The following is a 27181-nucleotide window of genomic DNA, read 5'->3' on the forward strand; positions in this document are numbered from 1 at the left end:
ACACCCAGTGCTGGTGTGCCCTTCAGAACCTCATCCGCCCCCACTCACATCCAGATTGAGTGGCGTGCCCTGGTAATGGTAGACATGGAGCCTGGGAGAGTGACCTGTCCCTGGGCGGGCAGGAGTCTCACACTACCCAAGAGGGCTCCCCAGTGAAGTGCGGGGTCAGCACGCAGCCCCCTCGGGTCAGTGAACTTCACAACCTTACGCGCTTCCTTACACAAGGTGCGGAGCAGGGGCACCTGGCTCTGAAGGCCAGCACACCTGCCTTCTGTATCGAGCACACACTTAAGAGTGCAGAAAGGAAGCGAGTAGGTTTTAATTCAAGATACAGGCCCCTCGCGTTGTCTCATGGACGAAAGCTCAGTGGACTGACAAGCTCAAGGCATGTACGAGGCACATCCTGGGACCCCCTGCTGCCATAGGAAGAACGACAGCTTCGGGTGGAGGGAAGGAGGTTGAGATCAGGGTTGGGCCCATACAGATTGTGTGAGGTGGTCTCAAGTACAAATACTTATCTGAGGCTCCTGAACAGGCCAGAAACTGGTGAGTCTCAGGTAGGGATCTGGGGAAAGAGAGAGAAGGGGGCCTGCCCTCCCTCCGGGGCAGCTGGTCGCCGTTTGGCAGGCCTAACAGACCTCTAAGGCACAGACTGGTAGCAGGAGAGAGGTGTCCTGTACTCCAGATGCTGGGTAAGGAGGGGCTGGGTGTGCTCAGGTGGGGCTCATCGGACTGGAAAGGTGGAGGTAGCGGAGAGGGCAGAAGAGAGTAAGCCACTTCCAAACGTCCCTCCACAAAATCTGAAAGGAGTTAGTATGCTAATGTGCTGGGCATGAGTCCAATTCAGAACCAATCTGGCAGGCCCCTCAGGGCTCAGAAATACTCTGGGTAGGACCAGCTGTTGACGGCAGTCGCGGACGCTGAGTTATGTAGAGAGAGCATGTCAGGAAAGTGGCCTGCAGGGAAAGAATCCCGCGGCCTAACCCCAAAGTCCTAGTCCCTCCACCAGCACCTCTGAGTCCACTGGCCACGGCACCTGGCTGCTTGGTCTCTGGGAACGCAGCGGTGGCAGCGAAGTGCCCTTGGCTTTCCCGGCTGCAAGGTCAGCCCTTCAAGCTGCTCGCAGAAACGCTGGTAGTTTGGGGCAAGGCCTTCAGCTGCAAGTTCGGTGCCCAGTCCTGCCTGAGACGGCTGCCAGAGCCTGTGCGCGCTGCTTGAAGCCTTAAAGAAAAGAGATGGCGGCGTCAAGGCGACGGTGCCACGTGCCTGGCCGGGGAGGCCCAGGAGGGGCCCGGATGAAGGCAGGCTGTTGAACGGCCTCTGGCTCCAGGAGCAGAGTGCTCTCCTCTGTCCGCACACTGAGCCGGCCCTGCGTGCCAGGGCCCAACCGCTTCTCCGGCCTTCGCTGGGTGAGGCCTTCCCCAGCAGGGCGCGAGGCCGGGGGCTTTGCACACTGGGTCCCTGGGTGCTAGTTCAGCTGGTCATACCCCGGTCTCTTTCTGTACAAACAGAAGTGCTGGATGAAGAAGACGACGTCGAAGAAAATGGAGAAGACCCCGAGTCCAAACTTGGTTGGGTCTCCGAAGATGAGCATCCACTGGTCTGTTAGCGGCCGGGGGATGGAAGCTGGTGTTAGATTGTAGCTCCTGAGGCAGCTGGAGCATGTGGGGTGGTGGGAGGTGAGGGTCCCAAAAAACCACAAATCCTGCAGCTACGAAGGCCCCTAGGCGGGTCTCTCCTTGGGGGCTGGATTGGCTTGGATCCCAGCTGGGGGTGGAGCCCTGGTTGGAGGGTCCCGGGAAAGCTGGCCCCGCCCAATGCTCCAGCCACAGGGTGGCCAGCAGCCCGCTGGCTGACTCACCGTTGTTGTAGGACTGAAGGAACATCTGCAGGAGGCTGAAGCTGCCCCCGGTGAAGTCCAGGAGCACGTTGCCAATGCTCCAGCCCTCAGTGCTTTTGTAGTGAAAGTTCATGTAGGCCTGGGCCAGACAGAGGGACAGACAGATGGAGGGCGGTGAGGACTGGGCGGCTGCCTCACGTGCCTCGTGACTGCCCCTCCAGACAAAAGCGGTTCTCATTCCTCCCACTGGGGCCTTGGCTCCAAGGAACACAGTGACCTTTGGGCTGTGACAGGCCTCAGCCAAGGTACAGTTTGGGTGGTCCTGGGGGTGGGCGTCTCATCTGCATGTACAGCAAGGAAAGGCCCCCCACCCCCCACACCTCACAATTCCAGGGAGGCGGGGCTGGTGCTGCCTTCCTGTGTCTTCCACATCCCTGGGGCTAAGGCCCTAAGCTGGTTTCCCTGCAGTTATGATTCCTCTCGCCTCCAGGGAAGGCTGTCCCCAAACTCGGCTGGGACTTCATGTGCTTAGGGCCTGGGTGGGAGTGGGACTTCTGGTTTGGAATCCTGGCTCCGTCACCAGAGCTTGCTGTCTTGGGCAAGTGACGGTTCTCCTAGCCTTGGTTTCCCCGTCTGTAGAGGGGGTTAACTCCCCTCGCAGGCCTGGCCAAGGCTTCTGGGGTCTGGGGGTGGGTCTGCGGGGAGGCGCTCCAGTCTGCCTGCCTGTGCCCCACGTCCTCCCACGCCGCAGAGCCCTGTGGGTCCTCTGACTGCTGTGACCTTTCCTTCCCGCCGTGAGGGAGGTCCTGGCCTCTCTGGTGGTCTCCCAGTCAGCCTCCGGTCGGTCCCTGTCTTGTGTCCTGGCTCACCCTCTTCCGTCCTTGCTGCTGCCCCTCCAGTCCTGGACAGTTCCAAACATCTCCAACCTGGGCTCCTGCCTGCCTGGTTTCTTGGCCCCAAGCCGTCCCACCCTCAGGGACTGGGGCCCACTTCCCCAAACCTTCCCCTCCTTGGAAACCCTCCCGAGCTCCTGGGACTTGACCCCAGCTTCCCAGCTTCAACATGCTCAATACTGTTCAACCAGCCATGTCCCCTCACTACCTCCCCGTGTCCCACCCCAGCCTTTGTGCAGGCTGGCCTGGCCCGGAACACCCGGGCTCCTTGTCCACAGAACTCAGCCTGCTCAGCCTGAGTCCAGCCCTGCCTCCCAGTCAGAACGCTGGCCCTCCCGAGCTCACAGAACACAAGGCTCCCAGGGCTGGGGACACTGGGGCAGGGCTCCTCCCTTTGGGAATGGGGTGAGTTAAATGAGGCCCTAGATCCCCGGGTGCAGCAACTTCAGCCCCAACCCTGTCCCAGGCCATAGGGCAAGATGTGCTGGACCCTGAGTCCCCGGATCTGAAGAGGACCTGCTGTGCTCGCTCGTAGGAGGGGCTGAGCTCTGCGCAGGAAGCTGCTCCCTCCTCCCACCTCACCTCTCCAGAGTCTCCTGCCGTCGCCCCTCGGGGCTGCCCCTTGCTGTGGAAATGGAGGCAGTGGTGGGGGCAGAGCCAAAGGCATCAGGAAAGGCTGGGGTGTGGAGAAGGGGAACCACCCGCACAACGCCTGATGCTTAAGGGAGCATGGGGTCCCGGGGCCTCCGCTAACGATCTCGTGTGATTCCAGCCCGGGGGAAGAGCGGTAGGCTGGCCTCCCCACCGCGCTGCTCCTCCTGGGCTCCCGGGCTCCCTGTGGCTTTCCGTCCTGTTTCCTCGCCCCGGCCGGAGCTGCCCCACAGGAGCAGGGCCTGGGCCCTGGACCTCTCGCCTCTCCTGCCACCGGCCATGTGAACAGGGCCCTGGAAGTACCTGTGGAAAATACTTGACCAGCGTGACCGCGAGCTTGATATAGGAGAAGCAGAAGAGAAACTGCAGCCACGTGGTCACCCCCACGGCAGCCACGATCATGGTGACAAGTGCGAAGAGCCACGCGAGCACCAGGAAGCCGACGGCAGGCCAGGACACACGCTGGCCACCGCGCTGGGGGCGACAGGAGGGCAGAGATGTGGACCCACACAGAGGCCAGGCCGGGGCTCAGCACGGGCGGCCCCGGATAGGGCGGGCTTGGAGAAGGGCACGAGGCTGGACCCTGGCCTTGAAGGAGCCCCTGCGAGGTGGGGACTGCACTGGGGTCGTGGCAGGGGAACATCCGGGCCACAGAAAGCATCACACCTGGGCTGGGGTGACATCCCTGGCACCAGCCACACCTTCTCATCGCCAGGGCCTCCTGTTCAGGCCGCTGGGACTCTCAAGCTCCGTCTGCTTCGTTCCTACTTGGCAGAACTGGGCGCCTCTCAGCACTCACTCGGAGACGTGGGCTCCGACCTCTGGGGGCCTGGTGCTTCTCCCAGCCAGGTACTGACTCATCCCACGACCCGGCGGCAGCCTGAGCATCTCAGGAATCTGTCCCCTCGCCTTGCCTTTCCCTGAACACGGGCCCAACGTGGGCCTCCTTCGCTCTCGCGTCACACCGACAGCTAAGAAAGCCTAGAGGGATCATGCGGGTGGCCGGACAGCCCCCGGCTGCCTCACAGCGTGAAGGGAATGCCCTGGGAGAAGGGAGCGCAAAGCTGACACATCAGGGGCCTCCGGAGCCAGCCCTGGCGGGGCCCTGCCCTGCTGACACCCATGGCCTCCAGCAACAAGGCTGAATACCGGTGCCTCTGCCTGCACGCGGGCCCTCTGCTGACCGCTCAGGAACCTGCCCCTCCTGGCACCCTAAGCCCAGCTGCACCCACCTGCTCAGGGTCCCTCTCAAATGCCCCTTGGCCTCTGTGACCTGACCCCTCCGGGAGCCCACCCTGGCTCCTCCCCTCCTCCACAGGGACTTCACTCATCCTTGGAACGCAACCAAGCGTCTTCTGCCGCCCTCCTCCCTCCTCCCTGGCGGGGCCCAGGGCCTTGCGCTCCTCCATGAACTGTCTGTGCTCCTCTGCGCACAGCTCTCAGCCCGAGTCCAGCCACTGCCTCTCCCTGAGTCCCTCACCCCAGACTTGGTGGGCTCTGAGGGCCTGGACTCATGGGCGTCTTCTCTGCCCAGCACAGGACCGGGCTGAATGAACACACCCACTTCCTTTCCCAGGCTCTGCCGCGTCTTCTGTCAAAGGTGAGGCGGGGTGGTGGGTGTTGGCTGGGGCGGCCTGTGGGGGGCCAGGCCTGGTCTCACCTCATACAGGCAGCACTGCACGATGATGATCAGAGTGAGGACGACCGCGTGCAGGCTGAAGAAGACGTCGTTGCTGTTCACGGGGTTCACGCCATTGGGGTATTTGAGGAGAAACTGCTCCTGTTTGGTGGGTGGGAGAAGCTGGGTGGTGAGGGGCAGCCAGGCCACCACGCCACGTGGGCAGAGATGTGGGACAGGCAAGGCCGTACCTTGATGTAGGGCACCCACAGGAGGCCGATGTTGAATACACTGTAGGCCACGAAGCCCGTCAGGTTCAGAGCCACAAAGTCGAAGCTCAGACCAATGACGCTGCAGGGGGTGGAGGGGCAAGACAGGGCAGGGGTGAGGACTGGCGGGGGTGGAGGGACAGGGCAGGGGGTGAGGACTGGCGGGGGGTGGAGGGACAGGGCAGGGGGTGAGGACTGGCGGGGGTGGAGGGGCAGGGCAGGGGGTGAGGACTGGTGGGGGTGGAGGGGCAGGGCAGGGGGTGAGGACTGGCGGGGGTGGAGGGGCAGGGCAGGGGGTGAGGACCCCAGGGGCTGAGGACTGGCGGGGGTGGAGGGGCAGGGCAGGGGGTGAGGACCCCAGGGGCTGAGGACTGGCGGGGGTGGAGGGGCAGGGCAGGGGGTGAGGACCCCAGGGGCTGAGGACTGGCGGGGGTGGAGGGGCAGGGCAGGGGGTGAGGACCCCAGGGGCTGAGGACTGGCGGGGGTGGAGGGGCAGGGCAGGGCTGGGGGTGAGGACTGGCACTACTGTGGGGAATGGGAGGGACAGGGCTCCCAGGCCACGGGGAAGGAGGACTCGACCCGTCTCAAGCAGGGCACTGTCCTTAGGTCCCTCCTGCTCCCACCACGGATGCTACCCAATGCCTGCCCTCGAGAGCTACTTCCCTCCTCTCTTCCTCCCCTGCCTAAGATCTCTCTGCTCCTCAAGTCCTGGCTCCAGAGGGGAGTCGGGGAGGCCTCCGAGGAGAGGCTCCCTCCTGGCCGTCTGCTTGCCATCCCCCCAGGAGGCCCACGTGGCTTGGGTCCTTGCAAGTCGAGGTGGGACTGCTTCGTCCCGAAGGCCGAGTCTACAGGACTTAACACCGCAATCCTCCAGGGCCAGGTGGACCCAGTGCAGAGCAGATTCACAGTGGACTTCCCCCGCTCCCCTGCCCATTCTCCACTAAACTAACGAGCCCCATTTTGTTGCTTTCTCAGGGAGGGGCTGAGCTGGGCAAAGGATGAAATGCCCAGCACGGGAGTCCGACCCAGGCTCCCCGAGCCTTCGCATTGGGACAGCTTTCTGGAAAGGGCAGGCAGACAGAAGGGTAGAGGGGACGTCGGAGGCTGCGCCATCGGCAGCCTTGCTGGAACGCCCTGCTCCTAGTGGCCCCAAGACTGCTTGCGAGTACGGCCCAGGGGGTTACCTTTTCCGCCTCCAATTCATGATCACCTGAGGGTAGAAGGAGATGGACCAGGCCACAAAGTAGATCCAGCCAATCACCTGGTTTACGATGCTAATGGCGTTGCTGCGGATCACGAGGAAGCGTATCCTCGGGCTGGAAAGGAGTTTGGGGACCGGGATGAGCTGAGGCTGGGCTTCCGAAGGAGACTTCCACGCGCCCAGGACGGCCCCCTTCTTGTCATGTGAGGCCCGCACGCACTGAGGCCAGCCTACCCGGTCTGATTGGAGTGATTTCCATGGAGATAAACAGTAACTTGTCCAACATTTTGAGATGTCACTTGAAAAGAGGAATTTGTCACTCCGGGAGGCACCACCACCTGTTAGGAAGACTGAGGTTCAATCCGATGCCATGTACGGTTACTGAGGGCACCACTGGCATCTAGCTCCATGCTACACGCTAGGGAATGGAGGGACGCATCACCCACAGCCCCACCTTCCATGAACTTACTAAGCAAAAGGAGAGACGCTGCAGCACCCACCAGGCAACTTGAACCTCCTGTACGCCATGCTGCCCAGGCTGGTCTCAAACTCCCGGGCTCAAGCAATCCACCCGCCTTGGCCTCCCAAAGTGCTGGGATTACAGACGTGAGCCACCGCGCCTGGCCTGAGTGAGACTTTTTTTCTTTTTTTCTTTTTTGAGGCAGAGTCTCACTTTGTCACCCAGGCTGGAGTACAGTGGGGCGATCTCGACTCACTGCAACCTCTGCCTCCCGAGTTCAAGTGACTCTCCTGCCTTAGGCTCCTGAGTCCCAAGTAGCTGGGATTACAGGTGCACGCCACCATACCCAGCTAAGTTTTGTATTTTTAGTAGAGACAGACTTTCACCCTGTTGGCCAGGCTGGTCTGGAACTCCTGACCTCAGGTGATCTGCCCACCTTGGCCTCCCAAAGTGCTGGGATTATGGGCATGAGCCACTGCACCTGGCCTGGGTGAGACTTTCTGAGCAGAGCTATGGACTCGTCCTCATGCCCTCCCCCGGCTTATCTCTGAAGGAAGGAGGGATGGCTCTTGTCCTCTCACTGGGCACGTCACCTTGGGCAAGTTTTTCAAGCTCTGATCTCAGTTCGCTCATCTGTAAAACGAGTTAACAAAAGTGTCTACCTTTCAGGGCTGCCATGACTGACAGGATGTCCAGAAAGCGGACAGCACAGAGCCTGGTGCACAGCAAGCTGGGCCACTGCTTTACTGCAATACCATCACTTCTACTTCCATCATCACTAGGCTCCTCAGCGTCCACAAAACCATGCGTGCCCTGTGCCAGCCTGGCTGCCAAGTGACGAAGCAGAAGAGGCACATACACGAGACACTTGGCAAAGAGGGCATTTTCACCCTTGCTGCTGCCCAGTGTTTGGCAAATGCTCTGCTTCAGGAAAAAGTACCTGGAGGCCTGCCTGCAACATCTGGTCTCCCAAGCATTCCTGCTGAGACTCTTTTTTTTTTTCCTTTTTCCTGAGACGGAGTTTCGCTCTTGTTGCCCAGGCTGGATGGAGTGTAATGGCGTGATCTCAGTTTACTGCAACCTCCACCTCCCGGGTTCAACCGATTCTCCCGCCTCAGCCTCCCAAGTAGCTGGGATTACCGGCATGTGCCACCACGTCAGGCTAATTTTAGTATTTTTAGTAGAGATGGGGTTTCACCATGTTGGTCAGCCTGGTCTCAAACTTCCGACCTCAAGTGATCCACCCACCTCGGCCTCCCAAAGTGCTGGGATTATAGGTGTGAGAGTCACCACGCCCAGCCTTTCCTGAGACTCTTACATCCTCTTGGAGTGGTGGGGAGTGGGAGGATATCCTTACTGAACCAAACTGTCTCCCCTGGTCCCCAGCTTCTGTGCTCCCTGGATAATACTCCACCCATACTGCAGGTGCCGTGAGGATCTGGCTCATTAGACTGCCGTGGCTGCTGCTGCTTATATATTTTTTGAGACGGAGTCTCACTCTGTTGCCAGTCTGGAGTGCAGTGGCACCACCTCAGCTCACTGCAACCTCCGCCCCCAGGGTTCAAGTGATTCTCCTGCCTCAGCCTCCCGAGTAGTTGGGATTACAGGTGCCCACAACCACGCCTGGCTCAATTTTTGTATTTTCAGTAGAGATGGGGTTTTGCCACGTTGGCTAGGCTGGTCTCGAACTTCCGACCTCAGGTGATCCACCTGCTTCAGCCTCCCAAAGTGCTGGGATTACAGATGTGAGCCACCGTGCCTGGCCTTCTTATTTTTAAGAGGCAGGTCTTGCTCTGTAGCTCAGGCTGGAGTGCAGTGATGCGTCTGTAGCTCACTGATTACTCCAACTCCTGGGCTCAAGCGATCCTCCTGCCTCAGCCTCCTGAGTAGCTGGGACTGCAGGCACTCTACCGCACCCTGCAGTGGCTTCTTAATGAGGACCCTTGAAGCACTGCCTTCTTGTTCTTAGCACCAGAAATCAGGGGCTTTGGCAGAACAATGGAAATGGTATAGCAGCTGCAGCAAAGCCTCGAATCCAACTTATGGTCCATGTGTTGCAAGCTACATCTTCATAACACATGCCACTCCTGGCTCTTTTATTTTCCTGCCACTCACTTTTTCTTATTTATTTATTTATTTATTTATTTATTTAATTTTTTTGAGACGGAGTCTCGCTCTGTCACCCAGGCTGGAGTGCAGTGGCCGGATCTCAGCTCACTGCAAGCTCCGCCTCCCGGGTTTACGCCATTCTCCTGCCTCAGCCTCCCGAGTAGCTGGGACTACAGGCGCCTGCCACCTCGCCCGGCTAAGTTTTTGTATTTTTAGTAGAGACGGGGTTTCACTGTGTTAGCCAGGGTGGTCTCGATCTCCTGACCTCATGATCCGCCCGTCTCGGCCTCCCAAAGTGCTGGGATTACAGGCTTGAGCCACCGCGCCCGGCCCTTATTTATTTTTTTTTGAGATGGAGTCTCGCTCTGTCCCCCAGGCTGGGAGTGCAGTGGTGCGATCTCTGCTCACTGCAAGCTCCACCTCCCGGGTTCACACCATTCTTCTGCCTCAGCCTCCCGAGTAGCTGGGACTACAGACTCCCGCCACCACACCCGGCTAATTTTTTGTATTTTTAGTAGAGACGGGGTTTCACTGTGTTAGCCAGGCTGGTCTCGATCTCCTGACCTCCTGATTCTCCCACCTCGGCCTCCCAAAGTGCTGGGATTACAGGCATGAGCCACTGTGCCCGGCCACTTTTTCTTATTTTTAACAGATATTCCTTCCAATGTTGCCTGGAGATTTGTTAAGTGGCCACTAAATCCCTTCTGGAACTAGGAAGGGAGAAAATCGGTTGATCGACTGATACAAGACAATGAAATGATAATCGCTGCCTTTCACTGAGTGCTTTCTGTGTATCAGGGACGATCTTAGACATTTTTTTATTTTTTATTTTTTTAGGTGGAGTTTCGCTCATGGCTGGACTGCAATGGCGCGATCTCGGCTCACTGCAACGTCTGCCTCCCGGGTTCAAGTGATTTTCCTGCCTCAGCCTCCCAAGTAGCTGGGATTACAGGTACCCGCCACCACTCTTGGCTAATTTTTGTACTTTTAGTAGAGACCGGGTTTCATCATGCTGGCCAGGCTGGTCTTGAACTCCCAACCTCGGGTGATCTGCCTGCCTCAGCTTCCCGAAGTGCTGGGATGACAGGCGTGAGCCACCGCGCCCGGCCAATCCTAGACATTTTATACTTGCTAGTGCTTTTGATCTTCACAGGGCTGTCAAGTAGACATTACTCACCGTATGGCTGCAAATAAGGAAATGGTGCTATGTCGGGGTGAAGTGACTTACCCAAGGCTCACAGGCCTGGCTCCTAGACCACCCAACTCCCATGTTCTAACCAGAGGCTTCCAGTATCACAGGTAGTGGAGGGGAGCGGTGAGAGGTGGGTGGGGAAGGGCAAGTGAGGCAGGAGCCTGAAAAGGTAGGTGGGTGCCCATAAATTCCCTCTCACACCAATGGTTTGACTCTCATTGTTAAAGACTTTTCTTTTCTTTTTTTTTTTTTTTGAGACAGGGTCTCACTCTGTCACCCATACTAGAGTGCAGCAGCATGATCTCAGCTCTCTGCAACCTCCGCCTCCCGGGCTCAAGTGATTCTCCTGCCTCAGCCTCCTGAGTAGCTGGGATTATAGGCGCACACCACTACCGCTCAGCTAATTTTTGTATTTTTAGCAGAGATTGGGTTTCACCACGTTGGCCAGGCTGGTCTTGAACTCCTGACCTCAAACGATCCACCAGCCTCAGCCTCCCAAAGTGCTGGGATGACAGATGTGAGCTGCTGCGCCCAGCCTCTCACTGTTGAAGACTTTTTAAAAAACGGAACTGTGACATATAGGTAGAAAAGTACACACATCACAGCTTGATGAAATGTCTACAGACTGAATGCATCCAGCTTCCAGATGAAGAAATGAAACATCCCCAAGTCCTCAGAAGCCCCGCTTGCTTCCTCTAACCTCCCCTGGCCCCAGGGGTCACCGCTACCCTGACTGACACATGGATTTGCTGGATCTGTTTGTGCTCCAGGTTCAAGGACTCCTACAGCCCAGGCTTGTTTGCTGTCAGGTTTCCTTTGCTTAAGACTTTCCCTGATTTTAAAAAGAGGACACTTTGGCCGGGCACAGTGGCTCACGCCTGTAATCCCAGCACTTTGGGAGGCTGAGGTGGGCGGATCGCCTGAGGCCAGGAGTTCAAGACCAGCTTGGCGAACATGGTGAAACCCCATCTCTACTAAAAATACAAAAATTAGCCAGGCGTGGTGGTGTGTGCCTGTAATCCCAGGTACATGGGAGACTGGGGCAGGAGAATTGATTGAACTCGGGAGGCGGAGGTTGCAGTGAGCTGAGATCACGCCATTGCACTCCAGCCTGGGTTACAAAGTGAGACTCTGTCTCAATCAATCAATCAATCAATCAGTGGCCGGGCGCAGTGGCTCACGCCTGTAATCCCAGCACTTTAGGAGGCTGTGGCGGGTGGATCACCTGGGGTCAGGAGTTCGAGACCAGCCTAGCCAACATGGTGAAACCCCGTCTCTACTAAAACTACAAAAATTAGCCAGGCCTGGTGGTGGACGCCTGTAATCCCAGCTACTTGGGAGGCTGAGGCAGGAGAATCGCTTGAACCCGGGAGGCGGAGGGTGCAGTGAGCTGAGACTGCGTCACTTTACTCCAACCTGGGCAAAAGAGTGAAGCTGTGTCTCTAAATAAATGAATAAATAAAATAAAAAATAAACGAATACATAAAAATTAAAAGATGACACTTTGACTTAGATGTTTGGCCCTAAACGAAGCAATCAGCATCTGTTCCTCCCAGAGTCTGAATTTAATCCGTGGCTCAGAGGGCTGTGCTCTCAGAACCCACCAGCTCTGCATGCTGGGCTCACACCCGGGGCAAGAGAGGAGGTGTGGGAAATGGCACTGCCTATCGAGGTGCTCACCAGCAGGGGGATCTCCCTCTCAGGCAGGGTCCCCTTAGCTGGACACTCTGAGACCTCTCTCTCAGCAATGCTGTTATTTTTCAACATTTTACTTTTATTTTTAATTTTTTAGAGACAGAGCCTTGCTCCAACACCCAGGCTGGAGGGCAGTGGTACAATCGTGGCCCACTGCAGCCTTGAGCTCGTGGGCTCAAGTGATTCTCCTGCCTCAGCCTCCCAAGTAGCTGGGACTACAGGTGCACATCTCTGCAGCCAGCGATGCTATATTTTTCAGATCACAGATTCCCACATGCTTGAGACTGATCGTGTTTCATTCCTGTTTGCTTCCTAGGGGGCTCAGAGCTGATTTGCAGCCCATCCCGATGTGCCTCATGGCTACTGATCTCATCCCTGCATTCTTCTCCTCCCGCTTCCACCAGCTTTATTAAGGTATCATTGACAAATAAAAAGTGTATAGATTTGCAGGATACAACGTGCTTTGATATATGCATACATTGTGAAATGATTAAATCAAGCTCATTAATATATCCATCATCTCATATACTTACCTTTTTTTTGTTTTTTTGTTAAGAACATGAGTAGCTAGGACCCTAGGTGCAAGCCACTGCACCCAGCTGTGGTGGGAACATTTAGGATCTAATCTCTTAGCAGTTTTCAGGCATGCAGTAATACATGATCATTAACTGTATTGCCATGTTGAACAATAGCTCCCCAGAAGTTACTCACCCTGAGTGACGTGCATTCATCTTTTTTTTTTTTTTTTTTTTTTTTTTTGAGATGGAGTCTCACTCTGTCGCCCAGGCTGGAGTGCAGTGACCAGATCTCAGCTCACTGCAAGCTCCGCCTCCCGGGTTTACGCCATTCTCCTGCCTGAGCCTCCCAAGTAGCTGGGACTACAGGCGCCCGCCACCTCGCCCGGCTAGTTTTTTGTATTTTTTAGTGGAGACGGGGTTTCACCGTGTTAGCCAGGATGGTCTCGATCTCCTGACCTCGTGATCTGCCCGCCTCGGCCTCCCAAAGTGCTGGGATGACAGGCTTGAGCCGCCGCACCCGGCCCATCTTGTTTTTAAACCCTTATTTACCACCTCCTCTATGGATGCTTTTTATCTAATTGAATAGCAGCTGGCTCAAATTCTCAGTAAGGTGGAAGCAGGGTGCACACAAATAGATACATGCATAAAGCTATGGGTGATGATCACTGTTAGATCCCACGGCCGCTGGCACTGGTTTTTGGAAATGACACCCAACCAATGGTGTCTCAGAATGAGGCTTCACAAACCTTAATGTGGACTCACACCATCTGGGATCTTGCTAGTTTGCTTTCAATCAGTAGGTTTGGGGGGGGGCCTGAGATGCTGTGTTCCTAAAGAAGCCCAGTTCTGCAGGTCCCGGAATGCCCTTTGAGTAGCCAGGCCTTAGAAAATTGTAAGAACTTTTTTTTTGAGATGAAGTCTCGCTCTGTCGCCCAGACTGGAGTGCAGTGGGGTCATCTCGGCTCACTCCAACCTCCGCCTCCTGGGTTCAAGTGATCCTCCTGCCTCAGCCTCCTGAGTGGCTTGGATTACAGGCACGTACCACCACGCCTGGCTAATTTTTATGTTTACTTTAGTAGAGATGGGGTTTCACCATGTTGACCAGGCTGGTCTCGAACTTCCTACCTCATGTAATCCGCCCACCTTGGCCTCCTAAAGTGCTGGGATTACAGGTGTGAGTCACCACTCCCAGCTGAAAATCCTAAGAACTTTTACATTCCCAGAACGATTTTTGCCTCAGGTTCCTTACTGTCACCTTCTTAATTCCATCTAATGGCATATGATACTCATCCCCAAAGAGACCAACAAAGCCATAATCACAGATTTCTAGGTTTATGGAACAGGGGCCGCCTAGGAGACCTAGTTCCACCAGTTCTTAATTCAAATGTGTTCTGTTACCTAGCATTTCCCTACCCATCCGTTAAGATTGGTTACTTACTTCTTCGGGGAGCTCAAGGATAGTAATATTTTTGGAACGAAATGTGATTTCAAAAGTGATCACCAGGGTTGCATTTAATGGTGGCCTGTGGAGGACAAGAGTCTAATTACTGCTGAGAAGCTGGACACAGTGAGATCTCAACCACCCCTCTGGATTTCAAATCTGGCCTTCAACTCTCAAGCAGTTAGGCTTAGGAAATGTTATGTGCTCCACCTTGATGGGTAGCCAGGTGGAAACCCTGCTCCGTAGGCTTTCCTGCCTTAACCAGGAGACCAGGTGTCCGCCCCTTCAGGGTAGGGTGAGAACAGAGGAGAAAGCAAACTGGGTGTGAATGACAAACGAGGCATCTGGAGGCCCAGGACCACGGCTCCCTGCTCCGGTAGGAAAGGCTTCCCCGAGGTTGTCGGGTCTGAGCACGGCCTTCTGTGAGGGCCAGAATTTGACCGAAGGAGGAGAGGGCTCAGGCAGGGAACAAGGAGGGAGCAGTCTGGGCCTGGAAAGCTAGGAGAGGCATCAGACGGGAGAAGGCAGACGTGCTGGCTGGAAGCCACCTCCTGGGCCCTGGCTCTGGGTTTAGAGGCCTGGAGTTAATTTGAAAGGCAGTGGGAGGCCGCTGCAGGGGCCTGGAGAGTTGTGGTAAGACATGACTTGTAAGATTTGCAGGGGGAGGGTGTGCAGAGACAGAGGAGCTGGGAGTGGAATGGCGGGCCTGCTAGGGGCCTCGGAACCAAAGCTTTGGTTTCAGGCCAGATCTCGCAGGAGAGGCAAGGAAGGGGGAGAGGCGTAGAGAGAAGGAGAGGGCTCCAGGTCTTCATCAGGGAATCCTCGTGGCCGGGAGGCAAGGGCAGGACAAAACAGCTAAGAGCAGAGAAGGCAGAGGGAGCCTCCCTGGCACGGACTGGACTAGGTCGCAACGCTTGTGCCTAAGCCAGCAGATGGCAGCAAGTTAAGACTCCCAGACAAGGCCCAGCATGAGTGACATTAACCCGACGTGGCCAATTCTGCTTCTGAGAGCAACCTCAGAAGCGCCAACCAGCAGCTCAGGCTGCTGCCCCTTGACCTTCAGGGCTGTCTTCAAATATTTAGTCTTAGAATCGCTTTGAAATCTGGCCTCCACTGCTGGTCACGCAGGACTCTTCCCATGCGGGTAAAAAACCCACGTCTCAGGGAGAAGTACCCCTTCCTTCTCCTCCCAGGGGAAGTGAGGATTCAGAGTGGGGGTCAGCATTTGCGATCCCACCCTGCAGCCCAGAGCTAGCACCATCCCTTTTTCTATGGCTTGTCTTACAGGTAAGAGGCAGGAGCAGCGCATCAGGAATCTGAACAGACTGACCCAGCTGCAGGGCGTGAGCGGAGCTGAGCACAGCACCAGGCCCGGGAACTTACCGCAGGGCGATGCTGACGTTGGTCGAGCTGCCGTTTTCCAGCTTTACAACGGGAGGAACGGTAAGGCTGACGGTTGACTCTGGAAGGACCCAAATCAATGACGTGAGGCACTGGGTCAGAGCTCGGGCCTGCGACAGGAAACTGGGCCGAAACCCCTGACATCTGAGCTCCTGAGTTCTGACTCTCTGATGAGCCCTGTTCTGTGATGGGACTCCAAACACAGACCCTGGTTAGGTTCCTTCCCCACCTGCTGCCAGAGACAGAGATGGAGGAAGACAGGCCTGAGCAGGAAACGCCAGAGCGTCCTCATCCCCCTGCGATGACAGGCTCTGAGAGTCTGTGGCTGAGCTACCCAGAGATCGTTAGAGAACCATGGAGTCCAAAAATCATTACAGGGGAATTCAAGCATGATATGGGAGCACAAAAGGCAGCCCTGAACCTCCTCTTCAGATGGAAAGGACACGGGTCTGTCTCTTCTGTTCATGAAGTCAAAATGGCCCTGAAGAATTGGGCCAGCCCCTTTCCTGTGCTCTGAGAGACACATGGGCCCAGCTAACGGGTTTCTAAAGAGCCCTCTGGGGCTCCTTCCTAACCCAGCTCACCCCGGTACTGGTCGGTTCCTTCCTAACCCAGCTCACCCTGGTACTGGTCCCCTTCCTAACCTAGCTCACCCTGGTACTGGTCCCCTTCCTGGGGCTATCTGTGGGGACTGGAGGAAGAAGCGTGAATAGTTGTTTCACTCTCAGAGATTTCTTCTTGGCATTATGCTGTAAACTCAGAATCAAGTTGACAAACAGGCCCCCTGGATGAGGGAGGAAGCAGGTCTGGGTCTTAGGGTCTTAGAAAACCATCTTGGGGCTGGGCATGGTGGTTCACACTTGTAAACCCAGCACTTTGGGAGGCCAAGGCGGGAGGATCGCTTGAGCCCAGGAGTTGGAGACCAGCCTGAGCAACACAGAGAGATTCTGTCTCTACAAAATATTTTCTTAAAAAAAGAAAGAAAACTGGTCAGGCGTGGTGGCTTATGCCTGTAATCCCAGCACTTTGGGAGGCTGATGAGGTGGGTGGACCACAAGGTCAGGAGATCAAGACCAGCCTGGCCAACATGGTGAAACTCTCTCTACTAAAAATAGAAAAAATTAGCTGGGTGTGGTGGCACGCGCCTGTAGTCCCAGCTACTCGGGAGGCTGAGGCAGGAGAATGGCGTGAACCCAGGAGGCGGAGCTTGCAGTGAGCCGAGATCGTGCCACTGTGCTCCAGCCTGGGCAACAGAGCAAGACTCTGTCTCAAAACCAACCAACCAACCAACCCACCCTCTTGCAAGACCAACGAGCCCAGAGCACTGGACTGAGTAAGCCTCTCTTTGTGTGCTTCCTGTATTCTTTGGGCAGCCCCGTCCCAATGTCTGCTCCCAGGGGTGCTGGAAGCCCCACGCCACACCTGCCCATATCACCTCCCCTGCCTGACTACCTTCAGGGTTATACACAGCCTAGGGGTCATGATCATGAATCCAGGCTGGCGAGGAAGCAGGTGCATGACTGTGATGAGGGGGATCCTTGCAACGGCCAGCATCCCTGGTTCCCCCACCCAGACTCCATCACTCAGATCCCCAGGCCTAGTTCCCCCATCCAGACCCTATCAGACCCCTCAAAGGCTGCTAGCAGCCCTGGTTCCCCCACCCAGACGCCCTCACTCAGACCCCTCAAAGGGAGATGAATTGAGATCTGAAATTTTAGATGCTTGGGTTGGAAGGAAACTTTTTTTTTTTTTTTTTTTTTTTTGAGACAGAGTCTCGCTCTGTCGCCCAGACTGGAGTGCAGTGGCATGATCTTTGCTCACTGCAACCTCTGCCTCCCAGGTTCGTAATTCTCCTGTCTCAGCCTTCCCAGTAGCTGGAATTACAGGCATGCGGTGCCACATCTGGCTAATGTTTGTATTTTTAGTAGAGACGAGGTTTCACCATGTTGGCCAGGCTGGTCTTGAACTCCTGACCTCAGGTGATCCGCCTGCCTCGGCCTCCCAAAGTGCTGGGATTACAGGCGTGAGTCACCGCATCTGGCCCGGAAGGAAACTTAAAGTTACCCAATTCGACCTCTGATTCTCTGCCTCGATACTCCTCCCTGGTAGTTTCTCTTCCTCTGTAACCTCATCTCCTCTAAGGAGATCACAGCCTGAAGCTTGTCCTCCCAGGCCAGGCTCTGCTACCTGGAGCCTCTCAGACCCTGAGAGCTGCCTTCTCCATACTCAGCACATGTGAATGCAGATGGAAGCTCTGTCCCAAGTCTGCAGGTTCCCACAGTCCACAATCTCCAGTCCCCTGCTGGCTGGCTGGGCTCCTCAGAACAGGATGTCCCCTGGTCCTTGCAGAAGCCCGGCTGCTGTGGCGACTCTGCCCTTCTTTTTCAGGCTCATTGTTCTGAGGACATTCCGAGGCTTGCTTCTGGGCTTGCGTAGCTGGGACTTCCTGTACCGCCAGTTCAGTTCTGCCTAGAGCTGAGGACCATGACAGATAAGCAAGTCCCAGAACCAGCCACTGCTCAGGACAGGGTGCTGAAAGTGATGCCGGGCGGCCAGCCAGACTCTGGATCCCTAGGGCTCTGCCGGAGGCAGTGGAGGTCAAGGTGAGTGGGAGATCTACATGGCCACAGAGCGCCTGCAATCTTTGCATTATAACATAGGAGGTTGAGGGCCGGGCACAGTGGCTCACATCTGTCATCTTAGCACTTTGGGAGGCCGAGGTGGGTCGATCACCTGAGGTCAGGAGTTGGAGACCAGACTGGCCAATATGGCGAAACCCCGTCTCTACCAAAAAGACAAAAAATGAGGCCGGGCGCGGTGGCTCACACCTGTAATCCCAGCACTTTGGGAGGCCGAGGCAGGTGGATCACGAGGTCAGGAGATCGAGACCATCCTGGCTAACACGGTGAAACCCCGTCTCTACTAAAAATACAAAAAATTAGCTGGGCATGATGGTAGGTGCCTGTAGTCCCAGCTACTTGGGAGGCTGAGGCAGGAGAATCACTTGAACCCAGAGGCGGAGGTTGCAGTGAGCTGAGATTGCGCCACTGCACTCCAGCCTGGGTGACAGAGTGAGACTCCGTCTCAACAAAATAAAAATAAAATAAAATAAGAGTTTGTGAACTCTCCAAGAACCAGACCAGAAAATGTTTATTTCCTCCTCCTTTAGCACCACAGAAAACTGAGGTGCTCAGCAACTCAGATACTGGGCTTCAAAGTCACACAGTTCCATTCTGGCTCTGAAACTTCCCAGCTGTGTGACCATGGGTAAGGTGCTTACCCTCTCTGAGCCTCCATTTCCTTATCTGTACAATGGGGAGAATACCAAGACCTAACTCACCAAGTCATTGTGAAGATAAAATGTAGCAACGCTTGTAACATGTTTTCCACAAAGCCCAGATGTTAATAATTGTTACTATTATTATTATCACGTGCCAACTGCAGAACATTTTTAGCCCAAGGTGGGAGGCAGTTAGGAAGCTGGCCCCCTAAGTCTAAAATCTTAACATTGTATCAGAATTACAAAATGAGTGGTGACACCATCCTGAGTTCCTCCTAAAGAGAGTGATCATGGCTCACTGCAAGTGATCTGCTCACCGCTGCCGCCTCTTACCTCAGTAGCGAGGACCATAGGCATGCGCCCCCATGCCCAGCTACTTTAAAAAAATTTTTTTGGCCGGGTGAGGTGGCTCACGCCTGTAATCCCAGCACTTTGGGAGGCCGAGGCAGGCAGATCACTTGAGGTCAGGAGTTCGAGACCAGCCTGGCCAATGTGGTGAAACGCTGTCTCTACTGAAAATACAAAAATTAGCCGGGTGTGGTGGCGCACACGCCTGTAATCCCAGCTACTTGGGAGGCTGAGGCACTAGAATCGCTTGAACCCGGGAGGCAGAGGTTGCAGTGAACTGAGATCATGCCACATTGCACTCCAGTCTGTGTGACTGAGCGAAAATCCATTTCAAAAAAAAAATTTTTTTTTTTTTTGTAGAGACGGTGTCTCACTATGTTGCTCGTGCTGGTGTCAAACTCCTGTGCTCAAGTGATCCTCCCTCTTTGGCCTCCCAAAGTGTTGGCATTACAGGTATGAGCCACCATGCTTGGCCAGGTTTTTAAAATTAATTCTTATAGGCCTCTCTCCCACTCTGCGCCTACCCAATACCAGGTACTCTGCTATACTCCTAGCACCCATTTTCGAATTATTACAAAAGTGAGAGGTAGGCATTATTATTCCTATTTTACATTTCAGGAAACTGAGCATTCTAAGAGGAAAGGTTTTTTGCCCACACAGCTTGAAAATGGTGAGGGCAGGATTCAAACTTAGGCCTGTCTAGTCCAAAGCCCAGGTTCTTGCCACGAGGCTGCACTGCCTCAAGATTCCACCTGGAGAAGTCAGAGACAGACAACTCTGAAGGCCAGTCATCTCCTCTGTGGTCCTTAATAATTACTACCCAAAGCAAAGAGAAGAAAGAAACAGCAAGGGCAGAATGAGGTTGGAGATTCAATTCCAGTGACTTGATTTTATGGTGGCTTCCATTCTTCTTTCCTTTTTTCTTTTTGAGATGGGGAACTGCTCTGTGGCCCAGGCTGGAGTGCAATGGTGTGATCTCAGCTCACTGCAACCTCTGCCTCCTGGGTTAAAGCGATTCTCCTACCTCAGCCTCCTGAGTAGCTGGGCTTACAGGCGCACGCCACCATGTCCAGCTAATTTTGTATTTTTAGTAGAGATGGGGTTTCACCATGTTGGCCAGGCTGGTCTCGAACTCCTGACCTCAAGAGATCCACCCCCACCTTGGCCTCCCAAAGTGCTAGGATTACAGGCATGAGCTACAGCGCCTGGCCCATTCTTCTTTTCTAATGGCATTCAGGAAAGGAGGCAAAGTAATCTCATGCAGCAGGGATCCTGTGCAAGTTCCAGCTTTGTTACCTTCTAGCTGTGTGACTTTGGGGAAGCCTTCTACCTTCTCTGGGCCTGTTTCCCCTCTGGGTAACTGGAGTGGTGGTAGCTGGATTTTCTGTTTTTCTCTTAGGGGAGTGTATTAGCTTCACTAATGGGGCTTTAAAGTGTATGTGTGAATGACCGGGCGCGCGCACACGCACACGCCTGGCCACACGTACTCACGCGCGCACACACACACCCGGGACCATGCACACGCCTGGCCACATGTACTCGCGCGCGCACACACACGCCCAGGCCCACGCACACGCCTGGCCACACGTACTCACACGCGCACACACACGCCCAGGCCCATGCACACGCCTGGCCACACGTACTCACATGCGCACACGCACGCCCAGGACCACGCACACGCCTGGCCACACGTACTCACATGCGCACACGCACGCCCGGGACCACGCACACGCCTGGCCACACATACTCACGCGCGCACACACATGCCCAGGCCCACGCACACGCCTGGCCACACGTACTCACGCACACGCGCACACACACACACCCGGGACCACGCACACGCCTGGCCACATGTACTCACACGCACACACACACGCCCGAGACCACGCACATGCCTGGCCACACGTACTCGTGCGCACGCACACACGCCCAGGGCCACACACACGTCTGGCCACACGTACTCACATGCACACACACACGCCCGGGACCACGCACACGCCTGGCCACACGTACTCACACGCGCACACACACGCCCGGGACCACGCACACGCCTGGCCACACGTACTCACACGCAGACACACACGCTCGGGACCATGCACACGCCCGGCTACACGTACTCGCACGCGCACACACGCACCCAGGCCCACGCACACGCCCGGCCACACGTACTCGCGCATGCACACACACGCCTGGGCACACACACACGCGTGTGCACACACACGCTCCAGCCTCAGTCTCACAAAGTCTGACCCTGGAGGGCGGGGAAGGGGTTCCGAAACACCAGGCTCCAGGGTCTGAAAGACCTGCCTTCCCCCGAAATTGCTTATCCACAAGGTGTGACTACAAACAAACATTGCTGATTGTTTAACAAACCTGGAAGAGATGATCATGTGACCACTGTTTCCTCAGAGATGCAAGAGGCCAGATAACTGCAGTGGTGCTAGGCTCTGGGGAGACCTCTGCAGGATTTGTGTGGTTTGTCAAGGTTCACTTGAAATGGGAATTCAAGATGTATCTGGGCCAGGCACGGCGGCTCACGCCTGTAATCCCAGCACTTTGGGAGGCCGAGGCAGGTGAACCACGAGGTCAGGAGCTCGAAACCAGCCTGGCCAACATGGTGAAACCCCGTCTCTACTAAAAATACAAAAAAATAGCTGGGCGTAGTTGCGGGCGCCAGTAATCCCAGCTACTCAGGAGGCTGAGGCAGGAGAATTGCTTGAACTCGGGAGGTGGAGGTTGCGGTGGGCTGAGATCGTGCCACTGCACACCAGCCCCAGTGACAGAGTGAGACTCTGTCTCAAAACAAAAAACAAACAAACAACGTATCTGATTTTTGTATTTGACCCAACAGGCAAGCTGAGGATGAAATGAATGGGCCCGGCACCCTGGAAGTGCTAAACACGGCTCTTTATGGAGGGAATTCCAGAGATGTTTTGGGCAGTAGGAGAATTGCTCGAAGGGCACGAGTCTCAACGAGGCCTGTGCTGAAGGTCAGTCCTCCTACAAGGACGTGTAAACTCCATCCCAGCCTGTGTTCCAAGTGACCCCTGGCCCTGTGGGGCTGTTGCACCTTGTTCCTCAGCCCCTCTCTAAGGGACAGGTTTTCTCATCTTACAAGGGGATGCTGGGCAGACTCCTCAGATGACCTGTGCCTGGCAGAACCAGGTACAACAGGGTGGCCACCTCTTCTGCTTCCCCGCTATTTCCCAGGACCCAGGACTGTCTCTGTGAGGTCCACAGGCAGGGACATAAGCCATTATTCTTTTTTTTCAGGAGTGGGACAGTCTTGCTCTGTCGCCAGGCTGCAGTGCAGTGGCGCAGTCTTAGCTCACAGCAACCTCTGGCTCCTGGGTTCAAGCAATTCTCCTGCCTCGGCCTCCTGAGTAGCTGGGACTACAGGCGCCCGCCATCATGCCCAGCTAATTTTTGTATATATATTTTTTTCAGTAGAGATGGGGTTTCACCATGTTGGCCAGGATGGTCTCAATCTCCTGACCTTGTGATCCGCCCGCCTTGGCCTCCCAAAGTGCTGGGATTACAGGTATGAGACACCGCACACGGCCTTCTTTTTTTTTTCAAGTCAGGGTCTCACTCTGTTGCCCAGGCCGGAGTGAAGTGGTGTGATCATAACTCATTGTAGCCTTGACCTCCTGGGCTCAGGTGATCTTCCTGCCTCAGCTTCCCAAGTAGCTAGGACTATAGGCACGAGCCACTGCACACAGCTAAGTTTTAAAAATTATTTTTCAATAGAGATGGGGTTTCACTACGTTGCCCAGGTTGGTCTCAAACTCCTGGCCTCAACAGATCTTCCTGCCTCGGCCTCCCAAAGCTCTGGGATTATAGGCGTGAAGAGCCACTGCTCCAGCCTGAGCCAGTCTTTAAGATATTATCCCAGGTTGTTGGGGCTCTACAGTTTGACTTTGAGAATCAGCTGCATAGTCTGACTTTAAGAACCAACTGTTCGCTTTGATGATACAGGAAAGGTACAGAGATACCAGGGCAGAAGGCCAATTATTTGTGGAACTATCTGGCTCTTTGCCAAACACCTGGATCCCAGACCTGGGTCCGCTCCACCACCCCAGGGGTCACATGGCTGAGGGGCAAACAGAGACACGTGGTCTGACTGATACTAAACCCTTGGCAACAAACAGATCAGACGACTACTTCCTCTAGCCACCATTTCCCTCTGTACAAAGTTGACATGTCATTTCTAAACTTACCACATTTCTCTACGAGCTTCAGGGGAAAAAGGATAAAAATAGCCAGCCAATTCCTTATCATGTTTCCCGATTTCTCAGAACTAGGAAGAAAAATAGCGAGAGACGTTCAGGTGAATGTTGAATCAGCTCAGCTCCCTGTAGACGATCTGCCCTCCGGAGCATGGATGGCTCATAAAGGACTCCCAATTGGCAGCTCTGACCTCAGGGCTTTGCATCACAGCCTCAGAGGGCCACCCAGAGAGGCCTTATCTTCCTTTGATATACGGGGAAACGGGCTCGGGGAGCCAAATGGGTTGTGTAAAGTGCCCCCCTGTGGAAGTGAACAAAGACCAGAATTTTTCCCTCCTCAACTGCTTTTAGCAAATACTTAGCAGAAAGAAAGGGATGCAATTTTACTGGCCTGAGATTCTTTTTCTCCAAAAGTTAAAACTGTGGTCAGATATTTGACATTGTGAACCTACAAACCTCAAGGAAATTAGTTTCCTTTACTGTCCTGGGATAAGAGTCTAAGGGCTGATGACACCAATTGACCCTTAAGACTTAAAAAAAAAAATTTTTTTTTTAATATACATATTACAAAAACTTTTTTTTTTGAGACAGAGTCTTGCTCTGTTGCCCAGGCTGGAGTGCAGTGGTGCGAACTCAGTTCACTGAAACCTCCCCCTCTGGGTTCAAGCAATTCTCCCGCCTCAGCCTCCTGGGCAGCTGGGATTACAGGTGCTCGCCACTATGCCCAGCTAACTTTTGTATTTTTAGTAGAGACGGTGTTTCGCCACGTTGGCCAGGCTGGTCTGGAACTCCTGACCTCAAGCGATCTGCCCGCCTCAGCCTCCCAAAGTGCTGGGGTTACAGGTGTGAGCCACCATGTCTGTCAAGACTTTATTTGACAAGTGTCACTATTTCAGGACTGGCTGGGGTCATTCACAAGGAGGACTCGGGGAGGGATGAGCCCCAGAGCAACTCCTCGGTTTAGTGTGGAAGATGGGGAGCTGCATGCCTGTAACCCCAACACACAGCAGGTGAACCATGGGTCAAGAGCAAGCAGGCTGGCATGGATTTCTGTAGCTTGGTCTCTACGCTGCCTCAGTACACAGTGCTCAGGTCCTCCCACGCTGACAGCCTCCTGGGGTTCCTGCAGACTGTGGGGAGCACTGGGTAAGGTCCTCCCACGCTGACAGCCTCCTGGGGTTCCTGCAAACTGTGGGGAGCACTGGGTAAGGTCTGTATGGAGAGATCCCTATTCCTACTCTGATTTCAGTTTCCCCAAGGCCTCCAGCATCTCCTGACAACTCCCTTACATACTCCTCAAAAAGTCTCCCTGGCTGCTCCAGCTGTCTGACCTCTGTTGGCCCCTGTCTCCTCCAGGGTTCTCTCTTCGGCTGCTGCAGCTCTGCCTCATCTGAGACCCTTCCCACTGGCCAGGAATGACGCCCCACCCACGCTCTGGCCTCCCCTGGGGGCCTTGCCCTTGGCGCTGGATTCCTGTGCTCTGACCTTGGAGGAACTGCCCTCCTGTGTGTATGGAATGACCACAGGCCTCCCTCTCACTCTTGCTGCTCTCCGCTCCTCATACCTGCCCTGTGACCTCAAGTTCGGGATTCAGTTTGTTGCCCCGGGCAGAGTGGTTTTTCTCCAGAAATTAGATGCAGAATCAGGCCTAACCAGCTTCTCAAACTCACAGACTTGGTCAGCAAATATCCCGAAGCCTCAAAGGCTGAGACACCTGGAGGAATGATGCCAGCAGAGACAAAACGACATTGAGAGGTAAGTCAACTAAAATGTTAAAAAACATCAGATTAGGCTGAGCGCAGTGGCTCATGCCTATAATCCTAGCACTTTGGAAGGCAGAGGCAGTTGGATCACTTGAGGTCAGGAGTTCGAGACCAGACTGGCCAACATGGCAAAACCACGTCTCTACTAAAAATCCGAAAATTAGCTGGGCATGGTGGCATGTGCCTGTAGTCCCAGCTACTTGGGAGGCTGAGGCAGGAGAATCGCTTAAACCCGGGAGGCGGAGGTTGCAGTGAGCCGAGGTTGCACCATTACACTCCAGCCTGGGTGATAAGAGTGAAACTCCATCTCAAAAACAAACAAACAAACAAACAGATTGATAATTACATAAAACTAGTGGCTTGTGAAAGCTACAAGATAGAAATGAAGTATCTCTTGACAATGGGCTCTGTCTGGTGTGCCCTTACTATGTAAGTTCTAACAATTGTCCAGGCCTCATTCAGATGTCACATGTTGTTTCACCCATTCAGTCCCTTCCCAGGAGCAACCTGGGGCTATAGGTCTCCTGTGGCAGCTCCTCTCTGCCAGGTATGAGTTGGTCCTGCCCTCTGTTCTATGACCTGGAACTCCCTGGGTCTCCTGCTTTTGGAGAGGGTATACAAATAGTGGTAAGGGCTGTGTACACTGGAGACAGGTTTGAACCTGGGTTCGCGTTCATTCCTTATGTGACCGTGTGGTGCTAAACAGGGACAGTGGTAACTACTTCATAGGACTTAGATGAGGAGATGTAAAGCATGCATTGTCAAGTTGGACTAAAATTGGCTGGGGGTAGGCTGGGCATGGTGGCTCACGCCTGTCATCCCAGCACTTTGGGAGGCCGAGGTGGGCAGATCACCTGAGGTCAGGAGTTCGAGACCAGCCTGGCCAACATGGTGAATCCCCGTCTCTACTAAAAATACAAAAATTAGCTGGGCATGGGGGCTCGGGCCTGTAGTCCTGGCTACTTGGGAGGCTGAGGTAAGAGAATCACTTGAACCCGGAAGGTGGAGGTTGCAGTGAGTTGAGATGGCGCCACCACACTCCAGTCCTGGGCGACAGAGGCTGGAGACTCTATCTCAAAAAAAAAAAAAAAAAAAAAAAAAAAAAATGGCTTGGGGTGGTGGGGGGAGGTGGTGGTGGAAAAAAATCTAGCTATTACAATGGTTTGTGGTCACATAAACAAATACCTAGTGTACTAGTGGTATTAAATTTTATGGGAGAGGGGTGGGTAGGAATAAGGAGGTTGAGAAACAATGATATAAAGTGGTTACCTCTGTTGCTTAGGGCTCGTAGCGAGCTCTCACAAAGCACAGTTATCCTCCTCAATGTTACTGGAAGAGGCAGGGCTCAGGAGTCCTCCCTTAGCCCTGAGTGAAAACCCGGAGGGGAGGGTGGGGTCTCCTGCTGCTCAGTCCCCCGGAGCCCCGAACTTGGCACGTCAACCGGCGCTCTCGCAAAGGTCCTCTCACCGTCTCCAAAGCAATCTGCAAATTCCCCAACCCAGACCCAGGCGGCAACTGAGCAGAAGGGAAGGGGCTGGGAACGGCACCCACCCCGGCAGCCCGCTGTCCCTGCCTCCGCTGACCAGCGCTCGGGCCCTTCCACCCCGGGGTTGTCCGGTGTCGCGAGGCCAGCACTGGTGGCGGGGAAAAGAGCCCGGCGCGGCTGAGGGCGCTGGACCCCCGGCAGGCTGCCCCGCTGACCTGCTGTGCCTCAAGGGGCCCGCCTGGGAAACGGGAGGCTGTGCCCGCTCTCACCTGAGCCCCCCAGCTCGGGGAACCGCCCTCAGGGGACGCAAGAGCCTCGCCAGGTGCCGGTCTGGAATGCACCGCGTTCCCCGGCCCGGTTAGACTTTGGGAGAGGCGGGTCCGCTGTCACCTGACCTCTGCCACCTGACTGGGGTCCGATCTCGGCGAGATGCACTCTGGGAGTTGTAGTTTTCACGCGTCTTGGCCGGAGAAAGCGCAGCTGGGTCGGGGCGCAGGGATCGGGGCTTCGGCGTGAGGGAGAATGAGGCCGCTGCCAGTGACACAGAAGCTCTTGGAGCCACCAGCGTTTCCCGGCTCCTTTGGTGAGCGGCGCTCAGACAGCTCTCCACTGGGCGGAAACCAGAGCCCTGTGGGGCGGGTCCCCCTTTAGGTCCCGCCTTCTGCCGCCTCTCCGCCTATAGCTAGGGCCCGCCGCGAGGGTTGCGTGGAAACCCGCCTACCCCGGCCAATGGGAAGACGAGAAACCTCCGTGTGGCTGAAAGATTGGTTCGCCTTTCCCGACCAAT

General features: G+C 55.2%; 2 protein-coding genes across 19 annotated transcripts in view; both read right to left on the reverse strand.

The window, feature by feature from the left end:
* EMC6 (ER membrane protein complex subunit 6) overlaps positions 1 to 27181 on the reverse strand; it is a 127618-nt gene that overhangs the window by 7166 nt on the left and 93271 nt on the right. Inside the window, exon 1 of one of the 16 annotated variants that reach the window (XM_050765876.1) lies at positions 6659 to 6670. The exons of the other annotated variants lie outside the window; for them this stretch is intronic. The gene's annotated coding sequence lies outside the window, so the exon portion shown is untranslated. Of the gene's footprint in view, positions 1 to 6658; positions 6671 to 27181 lie in introns of those variants that run through there. 16 annotated transcript variants of the gene reach the window in all.
* CTNS (cystinosin, lysosomal cystine transporter) lies at positions 296 to 27017 on the reverse strand. Of its 3 annotated transcripts, XM_050765831.1 has the most exons (13): positions 26664 to 27017; positions 26178 to 26390; positions 23137 to 23216; positions 15271 to 15349; positions 13885 to 13969; positions 6707 to 6810; positions 6456 to 6587; positions 5254 to 5353; positions 5045 to 5164; positions 3688 to 3858; positions 1862 to 1979; positions 1488 to 1602; positions 296 to 1221 (listed from the first exon to the last, which is right to left on the reverse strand). In XM_050765831.1, the coding sequence occupies exons 3-13, from the start codon at positions 23195 to 23197 to the stop codon at positions 1104 to 1106; spliced, it is 1203 nt and encodes a 400-aa protein (XP_050621788.1). In that variant the 5' UTR covers positions 23198 to 23216; positions 26178 to 26390; positions 26664 to 27017; the 3' UTR covers positions 296 to 1103. The 3 variants fall into 3 exon arrangements, with proteins under 3 accessions (XP_050621788.1, XP_050621786.1, XP_050621787.1); XM_050765829.1 differs by having other exon boundaries at positions 296 to 1602; XM_050765830.1 differs by lacking the exon at positions 296 to 1221 and having other exon boundaries at positions 1577 to 1655.

The sequence above is a fragment of the Macaca thibetana genome, chromosome 16, assembly GCF_024542745.1.
Source record: "Macaca thibetana thibetana isolate TM-01 chromosome 16, ASM2454274v1, whole genome shotgun sequence".
Classification (NCBI taxonomy): domain Eukaryota; kingdom Metazoa; phylum Chordata; class Mammalia; order Primates; family Cercopithecidae; genus Macaca; species Macaca thibetana.

Excerpts from the sequence above, each read along its gene's own strand:
- CTNS (XM_050765831.1), bottom strand. The coding sequence starts at position 23,197 with ATGATAAGGAATTGGCTGGCTATTTTTATCCTTTTTCCCCTGAAGCTC. Across the intron at positions 15,350-23,136 it reads GAAGCTCGTAGAGAAATGTG|AGTCAACCGTCAGCCTTACC; the intron begins GTAAGTTTAGAA and ends GGGTCCTTCCAG. Across the intron at positions 1,603-1,861 it reads CCTTCAGTCCTACAACAACG|ACCAGTGGATGCTCATCTTC; the intron begins GTGAGTCAGCCA and ends GGCCGCTAACAG.